General features: G+C 38.2%; 2 protein-coding genes across 3 annotated transcripts in view; one reads left to right on the top strand and one right to left on the bottom strand.

Moving 5' to 3' along the window:
- Positions 1–10270, top strand: part of scg3 (secretogranin III) — a 35884-nt gene extending 25614 nt beyond the window's left edge. For both annotated transcript variants that reach the window (XM_033991722.2, XM_033991723.2), the window contains exons 11-12: positions 1051–1140; positions 9378–10270. In XM_033991722.2, coding sequence (XP_033847613.1) covers positions 1051–1140; positions 9378–9496 — 209 coding nt within the window. In that variant the 3' untranslated portion in view covers positions 9497–10270. The remainder of the gene's footprint in view (positions 1–1050; positions 1141–9377) is intronic.
- An 807-nt stretch (positions 10271–11077) lies between these two features.
- Positions 11078–18609, bottom strand: lysmd2 (LysM, putative peptidoglycan-binding, domain containing 2). Its single transcript, XM_033991688.2, has 3 exons — positions 18139–18609; positions 16133–16494; positions 11078–11777 (listed from the first exon to the last, which is right to left on the bottom strand). Exons 1-3 carry the CDS (start codon positions 18397–18399, stop codon positions 11729–11731), a joined length of 672 nt encoding a protein of 223 aa, XP_033847579.1. The 5' UTR covers positions 18400–18609; the 3' UTR covers positions 11078–11728.
- Positions 18610–23699: the final 5090 nt, after the last annotated feature.

The raw sequence follows: 23699 nt of genomic DNA, 5'->3' as shown, positions 1-23699 counted from the left end.
TCAGGACGCAGAACACAATGCACGTTCATATGCTGGACAAAAATGGCACTAAAAAAATCCGTGAAACAGCGAGGCCTCGAAAGGTGAACTGCGTTATAGCGAGGGACCACTGTATTTTGGAGTTACTCGAGTAGACCAGAGAGTAAACGTCACAAAAATAAACTTGAGAACAATTTGATCGTCTTCTTTCAGGTTGGCCTAAATAAATACACAGAGTAAGATGACCGGCCGTATTAGCGTGATAGAATTGACTTAAACTTGCTTTTAAATTTGCATTATTATGACATAGTGAAAATAGCCATAAAAAATGAATCTCTGTGGTTTTCTGATGGTTTAGTTATGAAGTACTTAATTTCGTTACTTAAGTAAAAGATACAGAGGTAAAAAGCGGCTCAGTATCACATGAATAAATCGACTTAAGTAAAAGTATTTAAGTACCCGTTTAACAAATGAACAATACACAATATCCCAGTGAAATGTATTAAAAATGAAATATATTTTGGTCACGGTAACAATATGAATCACTGTTTTAAATGTTCTTATGTATTTTGTGTATTTATTTTTCTTTGCTCAAAACCGAAGCTTGAACTGGAAAACTTTAGTCACGACGTTTCCACGAACCCCTCAAATCAAATGAAAAGTACTTTTTACTTTTCAGTCCTGTTCAAAAATGTAGTGGAGTAGAAAGTACAGATACTGCTCTCAAATGTAAAAAAGTATCCACTGTAAAATGTACTTAAGTAAAGTAGCAGATACCTAAAAATTCTACATAAGCACAGTACTTTACTACTTGTACTTTGTCACCTTCCACCACTGCTACAAACTGTTGCCTTAGTTGTGTTATTAGAATAATATAGTCTTATAAGCAGATTAATATTATAACCACTTTAAATTACTTCCTCCATGCAATCTATTTTGGTTGTTTTGCCACCGTTTATGATCTGCTGTTTTAGATTTATTCAATTCTAGCTCCAAAAGTTTGTGAATTTCTCAAAACTGCAAGTATAAGTTCTGTTTTAAAATTTTAAATATTTCTTCTACTATTTCCAGGTCGACCGGGCAAATCTGAAACTTACTTGGAGGCCATCAGAAAGAACATCGAGTGGCTGAAAAAACACAGCAAAGAGGAAGGAAAAGATGGTAAGTTTTATCTATAGACTGTATTACACAAAATAGACTCTTTATAATGTTGTTACCTCCTCAAAAACAGACCTGGAGTTGTGTTTTGTTTCATTCACACATGTTTGACTAACTCTTTATTATTATTTTGTCTACATCGCCAAAGCTCAAAATGCTCTGTTCCACCTTGTGATGTCATGAAGTGGTAGTTTTCTAGTTAGCATCTACCTTTTACTTTTAGTTCAGTAGAAATTGGCAATTCCAGAGCTGAAATCATCCAAGTGATTCAAGCGAAGGTGTGTGGCGTTTAAAAACACAGTGGAGCACTTCCTGTATTACCACATGATGACATCACAAGGTGGAACAGAGTGTTTTCAGTTTGAGAGAAGAACTCAGCCTAAATGTGCGGGGTTTGCGCGTTAAACATGTGCGAATGAAACAAAAACACAACTCCAGCTCTGTTTGTGATGAGGAAACACCATTAAAACATAGATCTGAAAATTGCGTAATATGGGCCCGTTAAACTAACTACCTCAGTGTTGGAAGGAGACTTGAGAAGAGCCCTAATTGGTCACAAGCACTTCAGCGTGAAAGAAAACGTTACAGCGCCTTTGTTAAGACTTCATTTGCAATTTAAATTTCCAAGACCAGACGAGAATCCTCCACCGAAATCTCATGAATATTTATAGCTCTTTGATGGGCTCGTCCTAATTACTGCCATTGAAGCTCTTCACGTTGGACACAAAAGTTGGAGCATGTTTTTCCCCTCCCTCCTCTTTTGAGTGTCGTGAATGTTAAGAGTGCAGATAAGTACTGTTTTGTGCAGATTAGCAACTCTGTCAAGTACATCGGCAACCGCTGAAACAATATTTAGTAAAACAGCCTGATTTTTTCTCCATATAACTGAGCAAAAATGTGTCTTGCCCTAGTGCAGGTACACCACCAGTCAAAAGTTTGGACACACCATAAACTGTATGTATAAATGGACATAGCTAACCTGCTAGCCGCCGTGTGCCAAATAGGAAGTGGGCATGGACGCACTTTTGGCCTCATCGACTCTGGCTCCAATTCACTTTACATTGAAAAACTGTGGCTCCTTTCTCTGTAACTGCTGCTGCCAGGTAACTCGCTATAACTGCTAGCTTCATTTAACTGGAGTTGAACGCTATGGGTGACGTCACACTCACTTAGTCCACTTCTTTATACAGTCTACGGGATAAACCCTCGCGTTGAGTGTTGTTTTTTTTCATTATTTTTACTACTTTCTACACTTTAAATGCATACAGAAAACACTGAATATATGAGGTACGATATATGGAATAAAATAGCAAATAAAAAAGGTGAGAGGCTTTGTGAGAGCTTCTTCCTCCTCCTTCCTCTTCGTTGTCTGAAAATCAGTGGTGGAAGGTGACAAAGTACAAGTAGTAAAGTACTGTACTTAAGTAGAATTTTTAGATATCTGTACTTTACTTAAGTACATTTTACAGTGGGTACTTTTTACTTTTTCTTCACTACATTTGAGAGCAGTATCTGGACTTTTTACTTTTACTTCACTACATTTTAGAGCAGTGTATTTATTTTCTGCTCCACTACATTTTTGAGGACAGGACTGAAAAGTAAAAAGTACTTTTTAAATGATTTGAGGGATTATTTTTTAACATGTTCGTGGTAACATCCTGACTTAAGTTTTCAAGTTCAAGCTTTGTTTTTGAGCAAAGAAAAATAAATACACAAAATACATAAGAACATTTAAAACAGTGATTCATATTGTTAACGTGACCAAAATATGTTTCATTTTTAATAAATTTCACTACATTTAACACTTTAAAAATGTACTTTCAGAGTAAAAAGTAGAAGTATTTCACACAAGCGTTGTTCATTTGTTAACGAGTACTTAAATACTTTTACTTAAATCGATTTTTTCATGTGATACTTTTACTTATGATACGTTTTACCTCTGTATCTGTACTTTTATTTAACAAAATTAAGTACTTCATAACGAAACCATCAGAAAACTACAGAGATTCATTCTTTTCCACTTTAAGCTTAAAATCAAGTACTGCTTCAGATTTATATTAGAGTTTAATTTCTTGGCTAGTAATACACTGATCCTAGCTAGCACAGGAGTAGTTTCTGAAGCTGTCTTGATTATTTAACTGCAAAGACAAGTACAAGTTCTTCAAAAGCTAAAACAAATGCATCTGAAGCCCGGATCTAATGAGTCGTTAACAGGACACAGTCGGCAGCAGCGGTGACCCAGAAACTGAAGTGATGTGAAAAACATGGACCAGAATCATTGGTCCAGAGCAGAGGAGCAGAGTGTCAAATCGATGCTTCGTTAACACAGAAATATCAAATGTTAATTAGTTCACAACGCTCCGTCCATCTGCGCTCCGATGACAGAAACATGTTTGTGAAGTGTTTTACAAGATGGAGGACAGGCTGGTGCTAAGCAGAGGCAAAGGGAATCAAAATGTATACTAAGTCAGCAGAAAGTATTCGTGCGTATCAGAGTGATGTAACACCTTTGCCATAGCAATTAATAATTCAAAACTAAATATTCTGTCTGTTGAGTCGCCAAAAGTCCTCAAAATGTCACCCATAAACAGGAAGTTGAAACTCATAAATGTATAGTGTAAACATCACTTTACCGTAGTATTTTTTACTGTTGAAAAATACAAAGAAATTAGACCACTATTCATCCTAATCTAATTTGTAGGCCACAGTTTTTCTATATAAAGTGAATTGGAGCCAGAGTTGGTGGAGCTGGAAGCGCACCCATGATCACTTCCTATTTGGACCGTGGCAGCGAGTGGGTTGTCCATTTATATATGCAGTCTATGGTTCTATCAGACTGTTTTTATATGGCTCTTCAGTGACTTTAATAGGAAGTTTATTAATCTAACACTGGAAATCTCAAACTTTTCTAAAAAAAAAAAAACTGGTTTAGTTAATAGTTGTTTCCTTTGGAGTTTACATTTGTTTACATCAGTAACTAGAACCAGTATGAAACAAGATAAAAACAATTGCCATGTTGTTGTTCAGATGATGACAAATTTAGACTGTTGCCATAGTGACTACCAATATAAAACAGTACCGTATTTGCACTTTTTTTTCATAGTTTTCATATGTTTTTTTTTTCTTCATTATTATGCATTTTTGGGCTGGTGCGACTTACACTCCGGAAAATACAGTATATCTTTCTCATATAGGAAAAAGTCCTTAAAATGTTGCATATTATAACAGAGACAGAAGTGATACCAAATTGTACATCAGACTGACGTTATAGCCGTCTGTCAATATCAATATCAATCAATATATTAAGCTAAATGATTATCACAGGCCAACAGTGTTAAAACCAGATATGACCCAGATTTTTTTTAACTTGGAGAGATGTAAAAATAGGACAGTTTGGGGATGTTTTTTGTGGCGCTGCAGTGTCCTCATGGGTGGAGATCAGCGGGGGCTCATCTCTATTATACGGGACATATAATTTGGATTCAGAGAGGGAGGTGGTTGCCCTTAACAACAGAGGGCCTTCTGGGACATCAATGGAGACAGATCGGCTCAGGACAGAAACACTTCACTCAATAGAAGCTGTTTATTTTACTGTATTATACTTAAAGGGGGGATATCACGCTGTGTTCTGATCTATGTTATAATGTTGTTTCCTCATCACAAACAGACCTGGAGTTGTGTTTTGTTTCATTCACACATGTTTAACACACAAACCCTGCAGATTTTAACCTAACAGAAAACACTCAGGAAGTGCTCCACTGTTTTTTAAACTCCATTCAATCAGCCCTGGAATTGCCAATCTCTACTGAACTAAAGGTAAAAGGTAGATTTAACTTGAAAACTATTGCTTCATGACATCACAAGGTGGAACAGAGCATTTTGAGGAGAAAAGGAAAGAAAAGTAGAAAAATACAGGAAGCAGTGAGTGAGTTCTACCTCATCAACACAGAACATTACATCCAAAATGCAGGGCCATTTTCTGGCTGTTTGGTCCTAGTTTAGTCCTAGTTTAGTCCTAGTTTAGTCCTAGTTCAGTCCTGGTTTGGTCCTGATTTGATCGTGGTTTGATCCTGATTGGGTCCTACTTTAGTCCTGGTTTGACCCTGGTTTAGTCCGAGTTTAGTCCTGGTTTAGCCCTAGCTAGTTTAGCCCTGGTTTATCCCTAGCTGGTTTAGCCCTGGTTTAGTCCTGGTTTAGCCCTGGTTTAGTCCTGGTTTGATCTTGATTTAGTCCTGGTTTGATCTTGATTTAGTCCTGGTTAGATCCTGGTTTGATCCTGTTTTAGTCTTGATTTTAGTGATTTGGTGTAGTCCTAGTTTAGCCCTGGTCTGACTCTGGTTTAGTCCTGATTTGATTTTGGTGTAGTCCTAGGTTAGTCCTGGTTTGATCCTGCTTTAGTGCTGGTTTAGTCCTGGTTTGATCCTGGTTAAGTCCTAGTTTAATCCTGGTTTGGTCTCCACCGCTCCCTCCTCCAGCTCTTTTATCTCTGAAGAGAAGCTGAAAAAGTACAATAGCCTTTTGGAGCCAAACACAGCGCCATGGAAACGGGCCCTGGGCCATTTAGCATGTTTACTCGAGCAGAAGAGCCGATAGGACCTAGAACGGTGCTAAAAGTGGTACAAAAACAAGACAGAACACGATATCTACCAAGACTAAACAAAAACAGGTCCTAAAAAACTCTAAACCAAGACTATTCCAGGTCTAACACAAGAGTTTTTGAGTCCTGATGTAGACTTGATTTGGTCCTGTATAGTTTTGGTTTAGTCCTGGTTTAGTCCCAGTTTTGATGTGGTCTATATACAAGTGTTAAACAATAAATCAGAGCCTAACCAGAACTTAACCAGGTCTACATAAAGGCCAAACTTTGACAAAAAAAAGACTAACCTAAATTGGCTCAGTCAGAACCAGGACTAAACAAGGACTAAACTGGGTCTGTAAAAATCAAACAGGACAAACAGGACTAAACCGAGACTAGGACTGATCCAGGACTAGAACTGGGCCAAACCAAGTTTCATCAGGACTAAGCAGAAAAGCAGAAATACAAAGGGCTGAACCAGAACTAAACCTGGACCAGATCAGGACTGAACCATGATGAGAAAGGGACCAAACCAAGACCAGACTACAGAGGGCTGAACCAGGACTAAACCCGGTCCAAATGTCTGGTCTGGTGTGTAGGCCCTGGTAACTGTACACATGTCTCAAACAGACAGTTGGTTTGGTCCTGGTTCGGTCCTGGTTCTGTCCTGGTTTGGTCCTGGGTTAGTCCTGGTTTAGTCCTGGTTTGGTCCTGGTTTAATCCCGATTTGGCCCTGGTCTGATCTTGGTTTAATCCTGATTTAATCTTGGTTTGGTCCTGGCTTAGTCCTGGTTTAGTCCTGAAACCACCATTAGAAAGGGACCACACCAAGACCAGACTACAGAGGGCTGAACCAGGACTAAACCCGGTCTAAATGCCTGGTCTACAGGTTTATTGACACCATACTTTGTCTCAGTATGTGTGATGGTGTGTCGGCCTTGGTATCTGTGCACACGTCTCAAACAGATGGAGGTTGTGACTGTAGAAGTTTCACGCTGCTCAGATCCAGACGACAGTGAAGTAATGAACTCATAAATCCTGCAATAAATAGTGTTTGCCTTCAGTAAATATGGACCACGAGTCTGCAATAAAGATCTAATTATAAGCTGTTAAATGACCTCTTGTGAATAGCACCGGAAATAGCACATATTCTTTTTACAGACCCAAGGAAAACACTCTGTTCCACTTTGTGATGTCATGTGGTAATACAGGAAGTGCCCCACTGTGTCTCTAAACTCCACACACCTTCACTAGAATCATTTGGATAATTTCAGCCCTGGAATTTCCAATCGTTACTGAACAAAAGGTGAAAGGAGCTGGTAACTTGAAAACTACCACTTCATGACATCACAAGGTGGAACAGAGCATTTTGAGCTTTGGAGATGTAACAGACTAATAATAAAGTGTTACTCAACATCATTGGTAGAGTGGTCTGGCTCCTACAGATGAATACTGTCGTTGTGTTCTTGGGCAAGACACTTAACCCATCTCGCCCTCAGTGTCTGTGTGCACTGGTGTATGAAAGGGTGAGTGCTTTCTTGTTAAAGTAGAGGCCTGTCTCACATCTTCAGGAAGATTGTTTCAGGTTTTAGCTGCATAAATATGGCTCATGTGGCTCCAAAATGTGGGAGATGTTCTCTGGTGCTGGTCCATGGAGAGACTTTTTCACAAGCAGAGCTGTTTTAAAGTCTATTCTCTGAGCCACAGGACGCATGTGTGAAGTACTTCCTGGTTCTAGTCAGGACCCGAGCAGCAGTGTTCTGGATGTTCTGTTCTGTCTTAAGGCTCGTTTGGAGAGGCCAGTGAACAGGACGGTACAGTCGTCTAACCTACTGGAGACAAACGTATGGATAAGACAATTGTATGGATAAGTCTCTCCAGGTCTGGGTTTGACAGTAAACCATTGATTTTTGCAGTGTCTTTAGGTGGTAAAAAGCTGCAGATGTTATTGATTTGACTCTGATTTGGCTCTTAAAGTTCTAGTCTGAGTGCATTATTACCACTGTATTTCTAGCTTGATTTGAAGGTTTTAGAGAGCGAGACTGGAGGTGACTTCTGACACTTTCTCTGCGTTTCTGTGGACAAAGACGATGACTTCAGTCTTGTCTGAGTTTAGCTGGAGAAAGTTGATTTGCATCCACACACTTAAGCCTGAAACTTATTCAAACGTTATTGTCTGACCTTGACTGTGTCCTCCCTCCATCTGTTTGTCAGGATCACACAGAGAAGCAGCCGATGGCACAGCTGCTGCTCTCGACTCAGACTTCATCACTGACAATGAAATATTTTTAGACTTTAAATTTGGTTGTTTCTATATATAGTCACATCCACATGCACCATCGTCCTTCTGCTGTCTGTAATATCTGTTTTAACCATTAAAATCAGCACTTACATGAGCTGCCTCTGTACCTCAGGATTATAAAGCCAACACAGTAACTTTTTCGTTACTTGGCCGCCTGGCAAGTCCAGACTGATCTCTCTATCTCTATTTTTTTCATACAGAGGGATATCAGTCTGGCCACCACTCCTTCTGTCGAACCGAACATGATCGTCCAATAAAATTTGTTTTTTTCAGTGACACGTATGAAACGAAGGAGCTCATTGATCACCTATCATTTACAAACAAAATCTAAATTCTCTCGCTCAGTGGTTCTGTTTTTCAGCCCCTTGCAATAGTTTTGTCTTTTTTTTCTTCATATTTCTTTTGATACATGTGGGTCATGCGTGTCTCTGGCTAATCCACATGTCAATCACGCCAATCTCAACTCAGATAAACTCATAAACTCTCTCCAACAAACATGGAATCAAGCAGGTCAATTTCCACCTCCAGAAATGTACATACTGTCAATAGTTTAACCCTTGTGTGTTCCTTCCAGTAGAGTTACATTGAAGTTCCTCTGGGCTCATTTTGACCCCGATTTATTTTTCTCTCTTATAACTCTTTTTAAATTTTGGTTAGTAGGCCGTATTTTATTAAAGATTGTGCATTTTTGGACCTCAAAATCTCCTGCAACCCTTAATTTTCATCACTGTACTGTGTTTGTCAAGTACAGAGGTGGAAATTAAGTTGATCTGAGTTATAAGAGACACAAATTGGGATCAAATTGAACTTAACTTGAACGTAACTTGTTTTTCAGACAGTTCTTATTATACAATCAACATTTTTTTTCAAGTGGCATATTTATAAACTTATTTGATAAAGAAATGACCAAGTTCTGCTGCCAGTGACTTATTTTTTGGGGTCATAAATTACCCCAGGACAAAGGAAAGTGACAAAATGTACAGTCCTTGGTTTGGTTTTAGTTTTAGATGACATGTTATCAGGCACGTCAACAGAAATTTTGGAAGAAGCCTCACATGGGCCCCCCTCTAATGTAAATGAATAGGAAAAGGGTCCAATTCTGGGGTCCTAAGACCATTTGCCTCCCCTCCCTGTTGACTCCCCTGCATGTTATGGTTGGCTGATTTAGCAATCTCTCCATTCTTGTTGGTATCCTCTTAACTTCAGACAGCTGACCTCAATCTCTCTGTCATGACCCAAGATTAGATTGTGTTTGGGTTTCTTATCTCAAGACATAAGTTATCTTTCTGGTTGAGCTAAACATACTACTACTACTACTGTAATTCATGATTTGATTTTCTATTTTCTTTCTGTGTTTTTCAGATTACGACCTGTCCAAGCTCAAAGACTTCATGGACCAACAGGTGGATTCTTACATTGAGAAAGGCATTATTTCTAAGGATGAAGGAGGGACAATCAAGAGGATCTACAGCAGTCTGTGAATCCAGTAATCTTACAAACGCAGGACTGAATACAATCTGACAGCAAAACCTTTAAAAAACATAGATTTCTTCACAGCTTGGCATTGTACAATCAAAACAACCCCCACTAGTGCTCAGATATTTACAGTACTGTGCAATAAGTTGTCACCTATCTATGTGCAAAATAGTAAGAAAAAAAAAAAAAGAAAAAAGAAATCTAGAATAATTTATAAACTTTAGGAAACTCTTTTGGTTTAAATATGGGGGTTGAAATTGTCATCAAACCACAAAATGAAATTGTGCATTTATTAATTAAAACAGTGTTAGATCTAATCCGGCATCATATTTAGTTAACACGTTTTGGCACAGTACTGGCTTACATTAATTTTCTTCTTCTCAGAGCTAACGACTGCACGACAGTATAGAAGACTAGTAAAAGTACTCTTCTGAATTTAAACATTAAAAAGCTTTTGTCAAATTATAATTTACCATATTGAATGTTTGAAGCGTCATTAACTTATTTTCGTCAAAATCCACTCCTGTACCGCATCTCATAGGCTGTTGAGTTCTAATATGTTTTATTGTACCAAAAATACTGTATGTTGCGTATCCTTCAGTGCCCTAAATCTTACATTTCAGTTCCGCTTTTGTCCACTAGAGGGAGACATTGTAAAGGCCTGTCTGTTTCTCCTGCTTCTGTCTTTAGTGAGTTACAGTCAAAGCATTTTAACATGTGTGTAAATAAGTGTGATTTTCCTAAACTGTAAAAGCAAATAAAAGATTGTCTTTTCTTTATTGTCGTGTTTTATGTGTGGAATTTCAGAGAGTAAAAAAAAACATTTAACTCTACATATTAATATCTCCGTCTTCTTCAAATCTGCGCATAAGACTATGTAGATCTGTTTTGTTATATTTTGGGAATAAATAATATTATATAATTTGAAAAAGTCCTCAAAATATCACACAAGAAAGTCACATTTGAATAATGATTAGCAAAAACTATTAAGTGCCTGAAAACAGCAAAACCCAAAATGTGTTGACCACATATGGGAAGCCAGGTCCTAAGAGGTAAATAATATATAATGATAAAAATAATTTAAAACATAAATAAATAATAAGTCATTCATGACAAATGTTGGTACAGTGGGAACAGTAATCAAAATAACATAGGTCGATCATAGTGCATTAAACGGCATAGTATGGCATTAAACGTATCCATCACCATGGTAACAAGCATGAGAGACACCACATAACAAAGTCACTGGTCAGATCTGTGGAGAGGATACCCCACTCACAGGAAGAATTCATGTTTTTCAAGGTATGTTTGAGCAATGAAAACACCCATGTCAAACAATCCAAAATGCAGACGTTTAATGCCATACTATGGAGCATTCTAGGTAAAGCAATATCTCCATGGGGACGAGTAGGTCACTAACGAACTCTCTCAGCAGGAAGAGTTACCACAATAGTTATATTGTGTTGACTTCAAAGTATGTGTTATAATTTATGTGCTTATAACAAAATTAGACTTGAGAAGTTTAAAGTTACAGTAGAGCAAACATAAGCCATTAACACCCACCTCTGAATAAAAAAAAACTATAATGGGTTCAATAGATATTTATTCATAAACAAATAAAACCAAAGTTGAAGCACAAACAGCAGGTAGCTCACATAAATAAAACATTCACACTTCAAAAATAGAGCAGTCCCTTCTTAGAGCATCTCCTGTGTGTTTGAATTCTACAATAAAAACCATGACAAAAGAGCTTGGTTATTGTCCAGTGATGCTAATCTAGAACAGGTTCATTAGTGCGTCAGGCTAACAAGCTAACGCTGTTGAAATGCCTACACCAAGTAGATAGATCTTTACTGTATGGTTAAGAGTTAAGCCCAAATGGATTCTTTCCCTGGAACTAAAAATGAATGCTAAAAGATTTCAACACAATATGGTTCAGTTTCAACAATGCAATGATTAAAAAAATAATCTGTCCAAATCAAAACAATAGAGATGATTTCGATAGTAGCACTGCAATATGTTTTATATCACCAGCAGTTAGGTTAATATTCTGGAAATGGCTTCATTTGAATAGTTTGGGACTTTACATGACAATTGAAACGTACAAAACCATGACAACCATTTACGTATGAATAAATAAAAGGCAAAAATAACACTTTATTTCTTGGTAAAAGCTTAAAAACTCTTGAACGAAATGAGAGCGTGAGCGGTTTCAGTGAGTAAACAGTAAAAGTTTTTCAGATTTCTTGGTATGACGACTTTGGGGCTGTGTAGTCCTCACCGCTCCTAGAAAAAAAGAACAAAGACTTTTATTTTGAAAGGAAAGAGGAAGTACATGAGACTAGGTTTACTGCGTTTGTTTGGTAACTCAACCAGTGCCTGTAAATAATGAATGAGAATAACCAAAGGAACTAGAGGTCTGAAGGAGACGAAGAAACTAGTCTCTATGAAATATATCTTAGAAAAAATATATTTTTTCTTAAGGGATAAATAACCCCTCAAATCATATGAAAAGTATTTTCAACTTCACGACATTTTGAACAGTACTGAAAAGTAAAAGTACAGAGATAATTTACTTTGTGGGTACTTTTTACTTTGCTCTCAAATGTAGCAGTTTGCTTAAGTGGAATTTTTAGGTATCTGTACTTTACTCAAGTATAGTACATTACTACTTGTACTTTGTTATATTCCATCTCCGTCTGTTTAAAAATGTTTTACTGGGATTATCCTCCATTATTGTTTTTGTATCGGTGGCAGTAGTTTCATTATTATCGTTTATCGCAAAATCTCTGGACTAATATAATGGGCCTCAAAATGAGTTACATCTGCAAACACTGACAGTATCAACACGTTACCTGCTCATTACTGTAAATATGGAATTCAGAAGCAGAACTTTCTCTTGATCGCTGCTTTAAGCTCAAACAAAGATACTTTTTTACACTCACGCCTCCTATTGGTCAGCCTCAGCAATGCTCTGAGTGAGTGACACAAGCAGCAGATACGAGGGATGTACTGATACAATACGGGACTAGAATCAGATATCAGGTCCGATACTAATGAGCTGGATCAGATATCGGCTCCCAAATATCGGTTCAGTCAGTATCCTGTTTGTATAAATAAAACTATATAATAAGACTATTCACTGGTCACAGTTGGCCCAGAAAGGTTTTCATTTTATTGATACATATATAACAGCCACATAACACATATGAATCAAGTCTGTCTCATTTTATTTTTGTCTTAAGTAAAATAAATGCTGTTTTCAGTCACTGCTTGATATCGGGGCAGGTACTTTAAGCCACAATCCTGGAATTGGTATCGACCAAGTTAAAGTCTGTGTACACTGGTGTATGAACGTGTGTGTGAATGTGTGAGTGGTTCTTTGCTGTAAAACGCTTTGAGTGACTTGAAAGTGGAAAAGCTCTGTATAAAAATCTGTCCGTTGTGCAGTGCGAGCTAAAGGCAAGTCTCCCTATATTCATATTTCACTTCCTTAGTGCTGCCATCAGACCTAAACCAGATTTTTAACAAGACTACAAGGGGCCCCCAGCACTAAACTAAGTCTAAGTCTGAAATTCAAATCAACAATTACATCTCATATTACTACAGCAGTTGTACATTTGGATCCGAACATGACCTGTTTTTAATGTGCCATCTATCTACTACATTTAAACAAGAACTACTTCAAAAGGAGGGAAAAACTGATTAACTCTAAATTAAACCTAACAAAATTAAAGCCGCAAGCCACAATAAAAGACCCCCAGAGACCAAAAGGAAACAGACGTGCTTTTATGTGAGTGGTCCATTGCACAGTCGTGTTTAGTATCTACTGCAAAAGGAAACAGCTTAGGAGTCATCTTTTCTGTCTCTTTGGTAGAAATGGTAGAAGGGGTGTGGTTGTACTTTGCATTAAAATTGGGGCTAAACTGGGACTCAATTCGGAACTTTCTCTTGACCTTGACCAGGACTAAACCAGGACTAGAACAGGACCAAACAGAACAGGTCTATCATCTGGACTAAACTAGACTCAAACTAGGACCTAACAAGGACAAGCGTGAACACAGCCTTATAATATTAGGAAGCAGTGGTAGTAAACTAGTACTGATAGTATAGTAGAGGTTGGTTGCTGTTTGTTTTTTTATTTAGTAGTAGTTGTACTTTTAAGTAGTAGTAACACTACAAGTAGTAGTAATGGAAGTGGTTTAGTGAAGGTTATAGCAGTTTGAAGTTATAGTAGAAGTAATAGTAGTGGCTTTTGGTTGTAGTCTTAGTAGTAGTATGGTACACATAGCTGTAATATAAAATAGTAACCAGTAGTAATATGTAGAACAGTAGTAATAATAAACATGGTAATAGCAGTAGTAGTGCAGTAGGTATAGTTGTAGCAGTAGTACCAGTAGTAGCAGCAGTAGTAGTACAGTAGTTCTAGTAGTAGTAGTAGTAGTAGTAGTAGCAGTAATAGCAGTAGTAGTAGTAGCAGCAGCAGCAGTAGTGTGTGTACCCAGAGAAACTGCTGCAACTGAGCCAGCCCTGAGTCAGCCCATTGTATGAACTCCATTTTACTCCAGACTGATGCAGAATCAAATCCCGACTTGAATCAGCTGAAACAGACCTGCTGCTCAACACCTCAGACTTACACAGCAGATTTTTACCTTTAACAGTGAAAGACCTAGTTCCCAATTTATTCTTCCAGATTCTATGCCACACCCCCAAAAGCTCTCAAAACTATTACGCATCTCTATGTATCTGTAACCCAACTGCACGGGAGTTACTGCAAAACAAATCTGCACAGAAAAGTACTAGGAAAATGTGTATTTATATGTAAAAGACTAATTAAACTCAAGAGTCACCCCAAACTCTTTAGCAAGCTCAGTCCCATCTGCTGTTGTCCCATAAAAACCCTTATGATCTAAAAAAGTCTACTACTACTACTACTACTACTACTAATTTTGGTAAACTCAGATGCCATCAACCTTTCACTCTGGTTTATTTTCTGGATCCTTGTACAATATCTGTATCAAACTAGATGATACCGTGCTAGTGAACAGTTTTAAAGGATCTCTGATGTGGAGCAAAAAGAAATTAATCCAGCCATTTTTTCTGTTTTTTCCAGGGGAAGCAGTCTAAGCAGGGACTCCCAGACTTCCCTCACCCCAGACACTTCCTCCAGCTAATCCTCTGCTTCAAACCACAAGCTTTTACTCACAGAGGGTAAACTTATGTGTTAAACTGTGCTAAATTGCAATTATGTTTAAATTTTGTGAAATAATAATAAAGAAAGCTATTTTTGTTTTCCTCAAGATTAAATAAAAAAAAAAAAAATCTTCAATCAACATGAGAAAAAATTTGTACTTTGTATGTACTTTTTTGTCATTGTAAAATGTCACTTATATAGTGCTTTTCCATCTTCAAGTCACTCACTGCACTTCACAAGCACTTCAGCACATCAACGAACCACTCACCCATTCACACACACATTCATCCACCAGTGTACACAGACACTGGGGGCGAGGTGGGTTAAGTGTCTTGCCCAGGGACACAACAACAGCATTCATCTGTGGGAGCTGGAATCGCACCGTCAAATTGTGGATCAGTGGATCTAACATCTCGACCAACTGAGCTACTATCGTCATATTGCCCAGCCCTATAAGATGATGGGGTAACTGGGTCAGGGACAAGGGACATAACCTTGTGAAAAACACACAGGTGTCTGCAGAGCCCCCCACACAGACTCAGACTGATGACGCTGCATTAAAGAGGTCATCTGTGAAACACTGCAGTGTCTGAGAAAATGACTGAAATAAACTACACCACACTGCAAGGAACTCAACTCAACCTCACAATCACATTAAAAACAGTTCAGTCAGTTCAGATGTATGTTATAATCATTTTAAATTGTCTTTTGTGTGTGCAAAGAGAAGTGTTTTGTCACCAGTATGTCAAAATGAACACAAGACAAGAAAAAAAATAGTTTCAATGTACAGTGAATATGAGTATTTATGTGTAACTGACTCAATCTGGTTAAAACTGATAAGTGTATTTTTTAATCATTAATAATGATGTTTTCCCCTAAAATACAAGACAAAGTTTCCTTTAAGTAAATATTAAAAAGTTATTTTTTGGAAACAATAAAAATACAGAGTTATAAGATAAATAGGGATACACAAGAGATCCCACTGTGTTATGTAACTTTTACTTATCACTCAAATAACTACTGAACAGCTTTGAATGAATAAAAGTTCAAGCATTCTGGAGCCAAAATCAGCCTGTAAATGGTCTTATTACACACAGTTAAAGGCCCAATCAGGAAATCAGGATATCAGGATACCATAGAATCGATATCCAGGTTTCAATTTTCATATCCTTACCTCTGACCTCTGACCCCTGACCCACCTGCAGCTCCCTGTTCACTGCCTGATCCTAACCCCCTTAACTCTGACCTCTGACCTCTGACCCCTGACCCACCTGCAGCTCCCTGTCCACTGCCTGATCTGTCAGGATTTAGTGATTTTAGCGTGACTCAGCACAAACCTCACAGACATTACATTACACTGGAAATGGTTGTCCCTCTGTTTCTGGAACTAGCTACCACTGTGCACAGTAACAATTAATTAAAAAAAAAGCTTTAAAAATGGCCTCACCTCGTCTCCTCTTCTTTGAGCTTCTGCGCTGCCTGCTTTGACTGTTTAATCTGCAAGTCCAGCCTTTGTAAGAAGTCTTTGGCCGACACCTCCTCTGGTTTCTGTTGTTGGGACGTGGGCTGGTTCTGGCTCGGTCGTGGGTCCTCGGGAGGCGGGGAGGGGGGTGGAGAAGGTTCCTCGATGTCCTGTGTCGCGACACAGGGCGAGTCCAAGTCCTGGCCGGCAGAGTCGTTATCGGGGGATTCGAGAGAGAGTCCGTTAAAAATGAAGCGTTTTTGAGTGAGCACGGGGATGTTGAGGATGCTCTTGAGGAAAATACAGTCGTTATTGAAAAGCTTGTTGGCGCGTTTGATTTGCTCCATCTGACGACAGAGAGAGGAAAGAGAGGGCGGGATTAGTAAGAACAAGTGAATCCCATATTACGCCATTTTCTGATCTATGTTATAATGTTTCCTCATCACAAACAGACCTGGAGTTGTGTTTTGTTTCATTCACACATGTTTAACACACAAACCCTGCAGATTTAGGCTGAGTTCTTCTCTCAAACTGAAAACACTCTGTTCCACCTTGTGATGTCATGTGTTAATACAGGAAGTGCTCCGCTGTGTTTTTAAACTCCATACACCTTCACTAGAATCATTTGAATAATTTCACCCCTGGAAATTCCAATCTCTACTGAACTTAAGGTAAAATATAGCTGTTAACTTGAAGACTCCCACTACATGACATCACAAGGTGGAACAGAGCATTTTGAGCTTTGGAGATGTAGTCAGACTAATGATCAAGGATTACTCAAACATATAGGCGGAAATCACGGTGGGGAGGGGTGGGTCCGGACCCCCCCTTCGCTGACTAGTGTCCCCCTCTCCCCTCTTACTGTCGCCCCCTCCCCTTGCATTAACGCTTTATGACAAGTAGTGAATTATGGTAAAACCTATTTATACATTAGAATGTATACAGTATCCACACAGTAAGCAAGTAAGCTACTCACTCAGCTTCAAATATTATGTTTTAGACTTTGAAGAGTGAATATATATAACTTAATGTTGTAGGGATCCTGAAAAGGAAGGAGGGGCAGCTGTTACAAAACTTTAACCACCCTCGTGTCAGGTAAGTTCATAAGTTTTGGTTAAGAAATTTAGAACACAATACCAGAGGGAAACAATAAATATATGCTTGAGAAGTATCTGAACTCGTAAGATGCTTCTGAACAGTCAGTGTGATCGGGCTGTTCTGAGATAAAACATCAAATGCTCCAACTGAATGAACAGCAGTGCAGGTCACAACACAAGCCACAACTACAAGAGTCAGTTTTGTGTAATATAGGACTTTTACCTAAGATATTAAAATGTGTAAGTGCTCTGGCCTAACTTCTAAGATACTAATATTGACAGCCAAAAAATAATATATAAACAAAATATATTGGTTAGGATTATTACTATTCTTATCAAACAAAAATCTGGACATTGGGCCATACCTTCAACCAGTGTCTAAGGGCAACCTGCTCATATGGGAAACTAACAAAAGTACAGAGTGAACACTTTATGTCTACTCTCTGAGCCAAGGGAAGTCAGTGCAGTGCTGCGTTGTGTTTTCTTCCAGGTTCTAATAAGGATGTTTGCAGGTTTTAAGATCCTGGGGGGTAACTAGAGTAACCAGACACAGGGAGAACAAACAAACTCCATACAGAAAGCTGCAGTCCAGGAAGCAAAATCAAGAAGAACCTAACATCCTGTGACTGAAGGATGCTAGCCAGTTGCTGCTGGAGGAAGTGAGAGTTCTGGTTGGATTGGCAGCCCCACAACAACTGATTTGCTTCTTGAAAAACGAAACCAGCCCATGTCTTCCCTTTGAGCAAGTTCAATCAAGGCCAAATTGAGATGCTATGTAACACTGTTTGTATGTTTGATGTGTGTGACAGTCACCAAAACACATGCATGGAACAATAAATAACTTCTATATTCACTCATAAGCTCGTAAATTGTCGCTGATGAACCGTATCTCACCGTAACCCCGTATTTGAGAGCTATCCCTTGCAGCGTGTCACTATCCGTAACCCGATGCTCTATGTACTTCTCCCCCAGAGAGGCCGACACGCTGGCGGTGCTTCCGTACGAGCGGATCTTGGTCCGGGCTAAGCTCTGGGATAGCTCGCTCTCTGACTCGGACCCGGACCTGGAGCGAGGGAAGATGGGCTGCCCGAAACGTCCTCCTCCTCCCCCCGCTCCCCCATCCCGCATCGACAGCACGGGCGAGAACTCCGCCATCTTCGGCTGGATGCACCGGACGCAGCGCTGTCCGGGGGGTTGTTCCGCTGTAGAGCCGCGGCGGAGGGGTGAGCGGGCTCGGTTTAAGTCACAGGCAGCGCCCCGTCCTGCAGAACTACGGGGAAAAGCGACATGTTTCGGGAGACCTCAGCCTCACTGTAACGGGACCTGCGTTTGTCGTGTATCCGCTACGCTTACGTCATCACGCACAGACGTACAGCAGGGAGGAAAAGACACTTCCGGCAATATCCTTTTCAAAATCATTATCAAATGTGTAGGGAACGTTTATTTGGAAAGCGCGTACACAAAGCAATTCAAGGGGCTTTACAGGATAAGGAAGACATTAAAATCACAATACAAACAAATCAAAACATAAATAATCGTCAAAAAATTAACATTAAAAGAGAAAAGTGCATAATAAAACCCTTTCAGTCATATACACAGAAAAACAGAACCGTTTGGAGCCTGGATAGGTTATAATATAATATAATATAATATAATATAATATAATATAATATAATATAATATAATATAATTTAATATAATATAATGTAATGTAATGTAATGTAACGTAACGTAACGTAACGTAACGTAACGTAACGTAACATAACATAACATAACATAACATAACATAACATAACATAATTATAATATAATATAATATAATATAATATAATATAATATAATATAATATAATGTAATGTAATGTCATATCATCATATCATATCATATATTGGAGCTGGAATCACGCCCATGATCACTTCCCATTTCTATTTACATATATTCATGGTTACTGACTTAGGTTTTAAGTTAACTCTCTGTGAAACTGAAAACTGTGGGTTGACCTCTTTTCGGGGTTAACAAAGTCTGGGTTAAGCCTAAACCTGCTTCTTAAAACAGGGCCGATGTGGTTACTTTAAGCTGTAGACTTGACCACACACTGAAAAGGACAGTTTCACAGTGTGTAGCAGTGTTGCAGTGTTAACCATGAAACAAACACTTAGCGATTTTACAATTAGCACTGAGAATAGACTTTTGACAGGCCTGTGTGAGTCGCCTTTACTTGTGACCCATAGGAGGAGGACCTGTGACCACACGTAGATGGAAAAAATACATGTTTGGTGACCATGTGACTTTTAATCACAAGTCTGGCTCCTTTTTCCTATTTTTCTGTTTATTTTCCAAACCTGTCGTGGATTTTAAGTCACATTTGAGGTTCTTATTTAGGGAAGTAGGTCAAAGTCTAAACTGGAAAAAATGCAAAGTCGATCTCAATTGGCCATAACAAAAAACAAATTAGTATATGTGTTGGATGAAGTACTCAATTTTGTTACTTAAGTAAAAGTACAGAAACTGGAGCAAAAAAATATACTCAAGTAATGTAAAAGTATTAAAGTACCTGTTTAAAAATGTACTTTAAGAATAAAAAGTAATAGTATTTTGTGCATATTTTGAGGTTGTATAAGGCTTCAAATGTAGTGATTTTGATAAAGATTTTTGCAGAATTTTGTTCAACAGAAACAACTGAATCAATTTGTCAGGATGCTGGCCCGATGTGGTCAAAGTAGGAGGCAGAAAAAAGTGTCTTTTACCAAATAGAAATGTATTAAAAAGATTACTTTGGCTGGACGCAACATAATTAAAGAAAACATCATAAACCGTTCACACAAATAAACAGAAAACGAGCAACTTAAATAAAAACTGCAAAACAACCACATGCCACGACTACACTGAATGTCTCCCTGAAAGACTAACTCCCAACAGGAAGCGCCCTTTAACAAAATGTGCTTACAATAAAACTAAACACTTAAACATTGAAACAAAATGCACAAAGACAGTGAAACAAAAAGAACTTAAACCAGTTCTCCCCTCCACACTGTCCAGCCCATGAATCACCATAGGCTTTAAACATGGCTGACATTGGCCACGCCCCCTTTGTCTGGACCATGAGGAGACTCAGGTAAGAATGGATGGATGTGTTTAACTGAACTGAATACATTTAACCAAATAAAATATCTAAAGCAACTTGTGTATGTGTGGTGTTTAACTGAAAGGTGGACTATAACTAAATAAAACAAACCTGGGATAGTTACGTCTAGTCGTTTAGTTGAATGTTGAAAAATTATAGGAAATAAACAGATGTGTGAATATAAACTAAATTAAGGTGAGATTAATGGGTCATATAATTATTTTCTCTCGCTGTTTTTATTTGTATATTTCTGTTTTGCTCAAACTACGAACATGTTAAAAATAAACCCTCAGCCTTTTGAGCAGGTCTCAGACAATAATAAAAATACTTTTGCTTTTCAGTCCTAGTCAAAAATGTAGTGGAGTAGAAAGTACAGATGCAGCTCTCAAATGTAGTGAAATCAAAGTAAAAGTAAAAGCACCCACTGTAAAATAGATCTAAATACAAATACCTAAAAGTACAGTTCTTTACTACTTTTACTTATACTTATGCCACCACTTTATATGAGTTACGTGTTTGTATTCTGGGCCCTTCCACACAACATCTCCACATTATCCCTATATAAAAATTGATAGTCATAAATTTCACTGCTATTTATAAATGGTATTGCATTTTCCATAGATAAAACCCTCATCTGTTTAACCAGTACAGTGAACGCAAACAGCAGGTGTGTCTTTGTAAAGCTCAGGTTTCAGTGGACAGGACTAATCACGTCTGCACGCTCCATTTACTCGGCCGTTGCCCCGGTAACCCGTACACTGTATTGGTAAACTCATTATAATTGTTAATGCAATTTCAAATCTAAAGTCTATGATGTGATTTATGCAAAGACGAGAGGAGGTGGATTGATTAATATTCCATTAAACTCCCACTATGAGATGACACTTAAGACCCACATGCACCTGTACACATGTATTATTGTGTTAATATGAAGCTATGGATGAAGGTAAAGTGTAAAACTGTTTAAAATAATCCTCTGTGTGTATTTTGAGTTTACTTGTGTAGTAGTGTGTTGTTTTAAATCAGACCTATTCTACAAAATCGACTTCTCAGAGCTTTTAATCAAGTTATAGTTGTTGATTTGTGCATGTTTGAATAATCTTTAATCTGTTATTTTTAAGACGCCATATCAATCCCCATTTTCACCATCACCGGTACACGCCCAATGCGACGTACGCACTCCGTTTTACAATTTTTAAATTTTATTTTCTTATTTGGTGAAATGCGCATCGGCCTACTTTTTTATTAAAGGTCCTATATTACACCAACTTGACTCTTGTGAGCGTTTAGCCATGTTATGTTGTTACCTTCTCAAAAACAGACCTGGAGTTGTGTTTTGTTTCATTCACACATGTTTGAGTGACACTTTATTATTAGTCTGTCTACATCTACAAAGCTCAAAATGCTCTGTTCCACCTTGTGATGTCATGAAGCGGTTGTTTTCAACTCAACAGCTTGTTGTAATGACTGGGGGATCAAAGATACAGACTCAAAGTAACAAGTTTAACAGAGTTTATTACAATTAAGAGAATGTGAATGCTGGTTGGAGGAGCTGGTAGTAGAAAGCTCAGTTGGAGGCTGAGGTGTTGGAACCGGTCGTATGAAGCTAGGTCACAGGCGGTGGTGCTGGGTGGGTCCAAGAAATGTGATTTGGCAAAAAACAAGAAAAATGAATTAAGCACTTTGAGCTAAAAAACTGACTGAGCCAAGCAGAACTGTAGCACAGCGGATACACTGAACATGCTCATACAGTCTGGCAGCAGGTGTAGAGTTGAGCAGGTTCTTTGTAGTGGGTGGTGCCAGACTCTCCCCCAGCTCCTTCGTGCTGAAATGAGACATGGAGGATACTTCAACCGCTGTCTGTGCACTTATGTAACGTAACTTACGTTACATAGCTGAAACAATTACAGTTATATTTTTAATTATTTATTATTTCAAGGCAACATCATTGCAGCCGTTTATTTCTGTTATAATTGAAGCAATTAATGAATGTTTCCCTTTGAATATCAATAGTAAATATGAAGTTCGATGTGATTTTTTTCCCAATTGTAGTTACTACATTACTTTCAAAATATACCTTGTTAAAACATAGTAACAGAGACAGAGGAAACAGTATCATTTTGCATTCATAGTCTATAAACCAGAGAACACTTATTAGTTGTACATATCGTGGGATATTGCAGTTTAACGATTTGGTATTTGGGGAATGTTTAATTTGATCTGTGGCTAAACCACTTTAATACCAGTAGAGGGCAGTGCTCACCTTATGCCACGCCAGTTAATTTCATCTCATTAGGCCCGAGCCTGGGACAACGTTCTGGCGAGCAAAACCCTGAAAATGGCAAAAATCAAGTAGTAAACACTCCCCGACATGCCAGTGAGTGGTGTCAAAAATTAGAAGTTTGTTGTTATGGTTTTACATGGTGAAAAGAGCGCTAAACATTGTCAATTTTCTACTCACGTGTGGGTCACTATCTCAGGGACTTCTGCTGGTGTATTTTTGCCTTATGCTCATTATATGCAACGTTTTCTTAATTTTAGCTAAATAAATTAAAATATATTCCCTTCTTTATCGTTAGCAGGAATCAAATTGGTTAAAAATAGAGACACCTGACCCATAACCCACATTGAGTCTAAACCAGGTCTATCACAATTATTATGATGTCACTTATGTTGAATAAATAGAAGCCTCACCAGCCCTGCACCTATGACTTTTCCCACTGTGAGGAAGTCTATAAGCACAGATGTGTAGTACTCAGTTACATTTTACTTTTTGAACAACCGTCTCTTTACTCCAATTTAATATTTAGTTTGAAGTAACAGCCAACAAGTGGCAAAAGCTTCATGTTGACGATAAGAAATGATCTGAACATTTATGTTTCATATATATATATATATATATATATATATATATATATATATATATATATATATATATATATATATATATATATGGAATCTCTCCACCTGCTCATCACTCAGTGATCCCAGATTCTCAGGAAACCTGAACATTTAGCTCCTTTTGGGAAAAAGGATGTGGAGCATCATCATTAAAACCACACTGGAGGAATCTTTGTCACTGATGTCAGGAACTTCTACAAAGACAGGTACTGGAATTTCATCACAGTGAGCTACAGGACGACGTGCTGATTCACGGTCAGGATACTTGAGTCTGCTTCGGTTCTTTCTGTTGATCCCAGTCACATCAATAGCCCAGAAGTAGCTATTCAATTCAATTCATTTTATTTTTGTAACGCCCAAAATCACAACAACAGTTGTCTCGAAGGGCGTTCATGTTTTGGTTGATGGGGGAAACCGGAGTACCCGGAGG

The sequence above is a fragment of the Periophthalmus magnuspinnatus genome, chromosome 3, assembly GCF_009829125.3.
Source record: "Periophthalmus magnuspinnatus isolate fPerMag1 chromosome 3, fPerMag1.2.pri, whole genome shotgun sequence".
Taxonomy (NCBI): Eukaryota; Metazoa; Chordata; class Actinopteri; order Gobiiformes; family Gobiidae; genus Periophthalmus; species Periophthalmus magnuspinnatus.
Note: the sequence above shows the minus strand (reverse complement) of the source record. Positions and strands in the feature narration are given on the sequence as shown.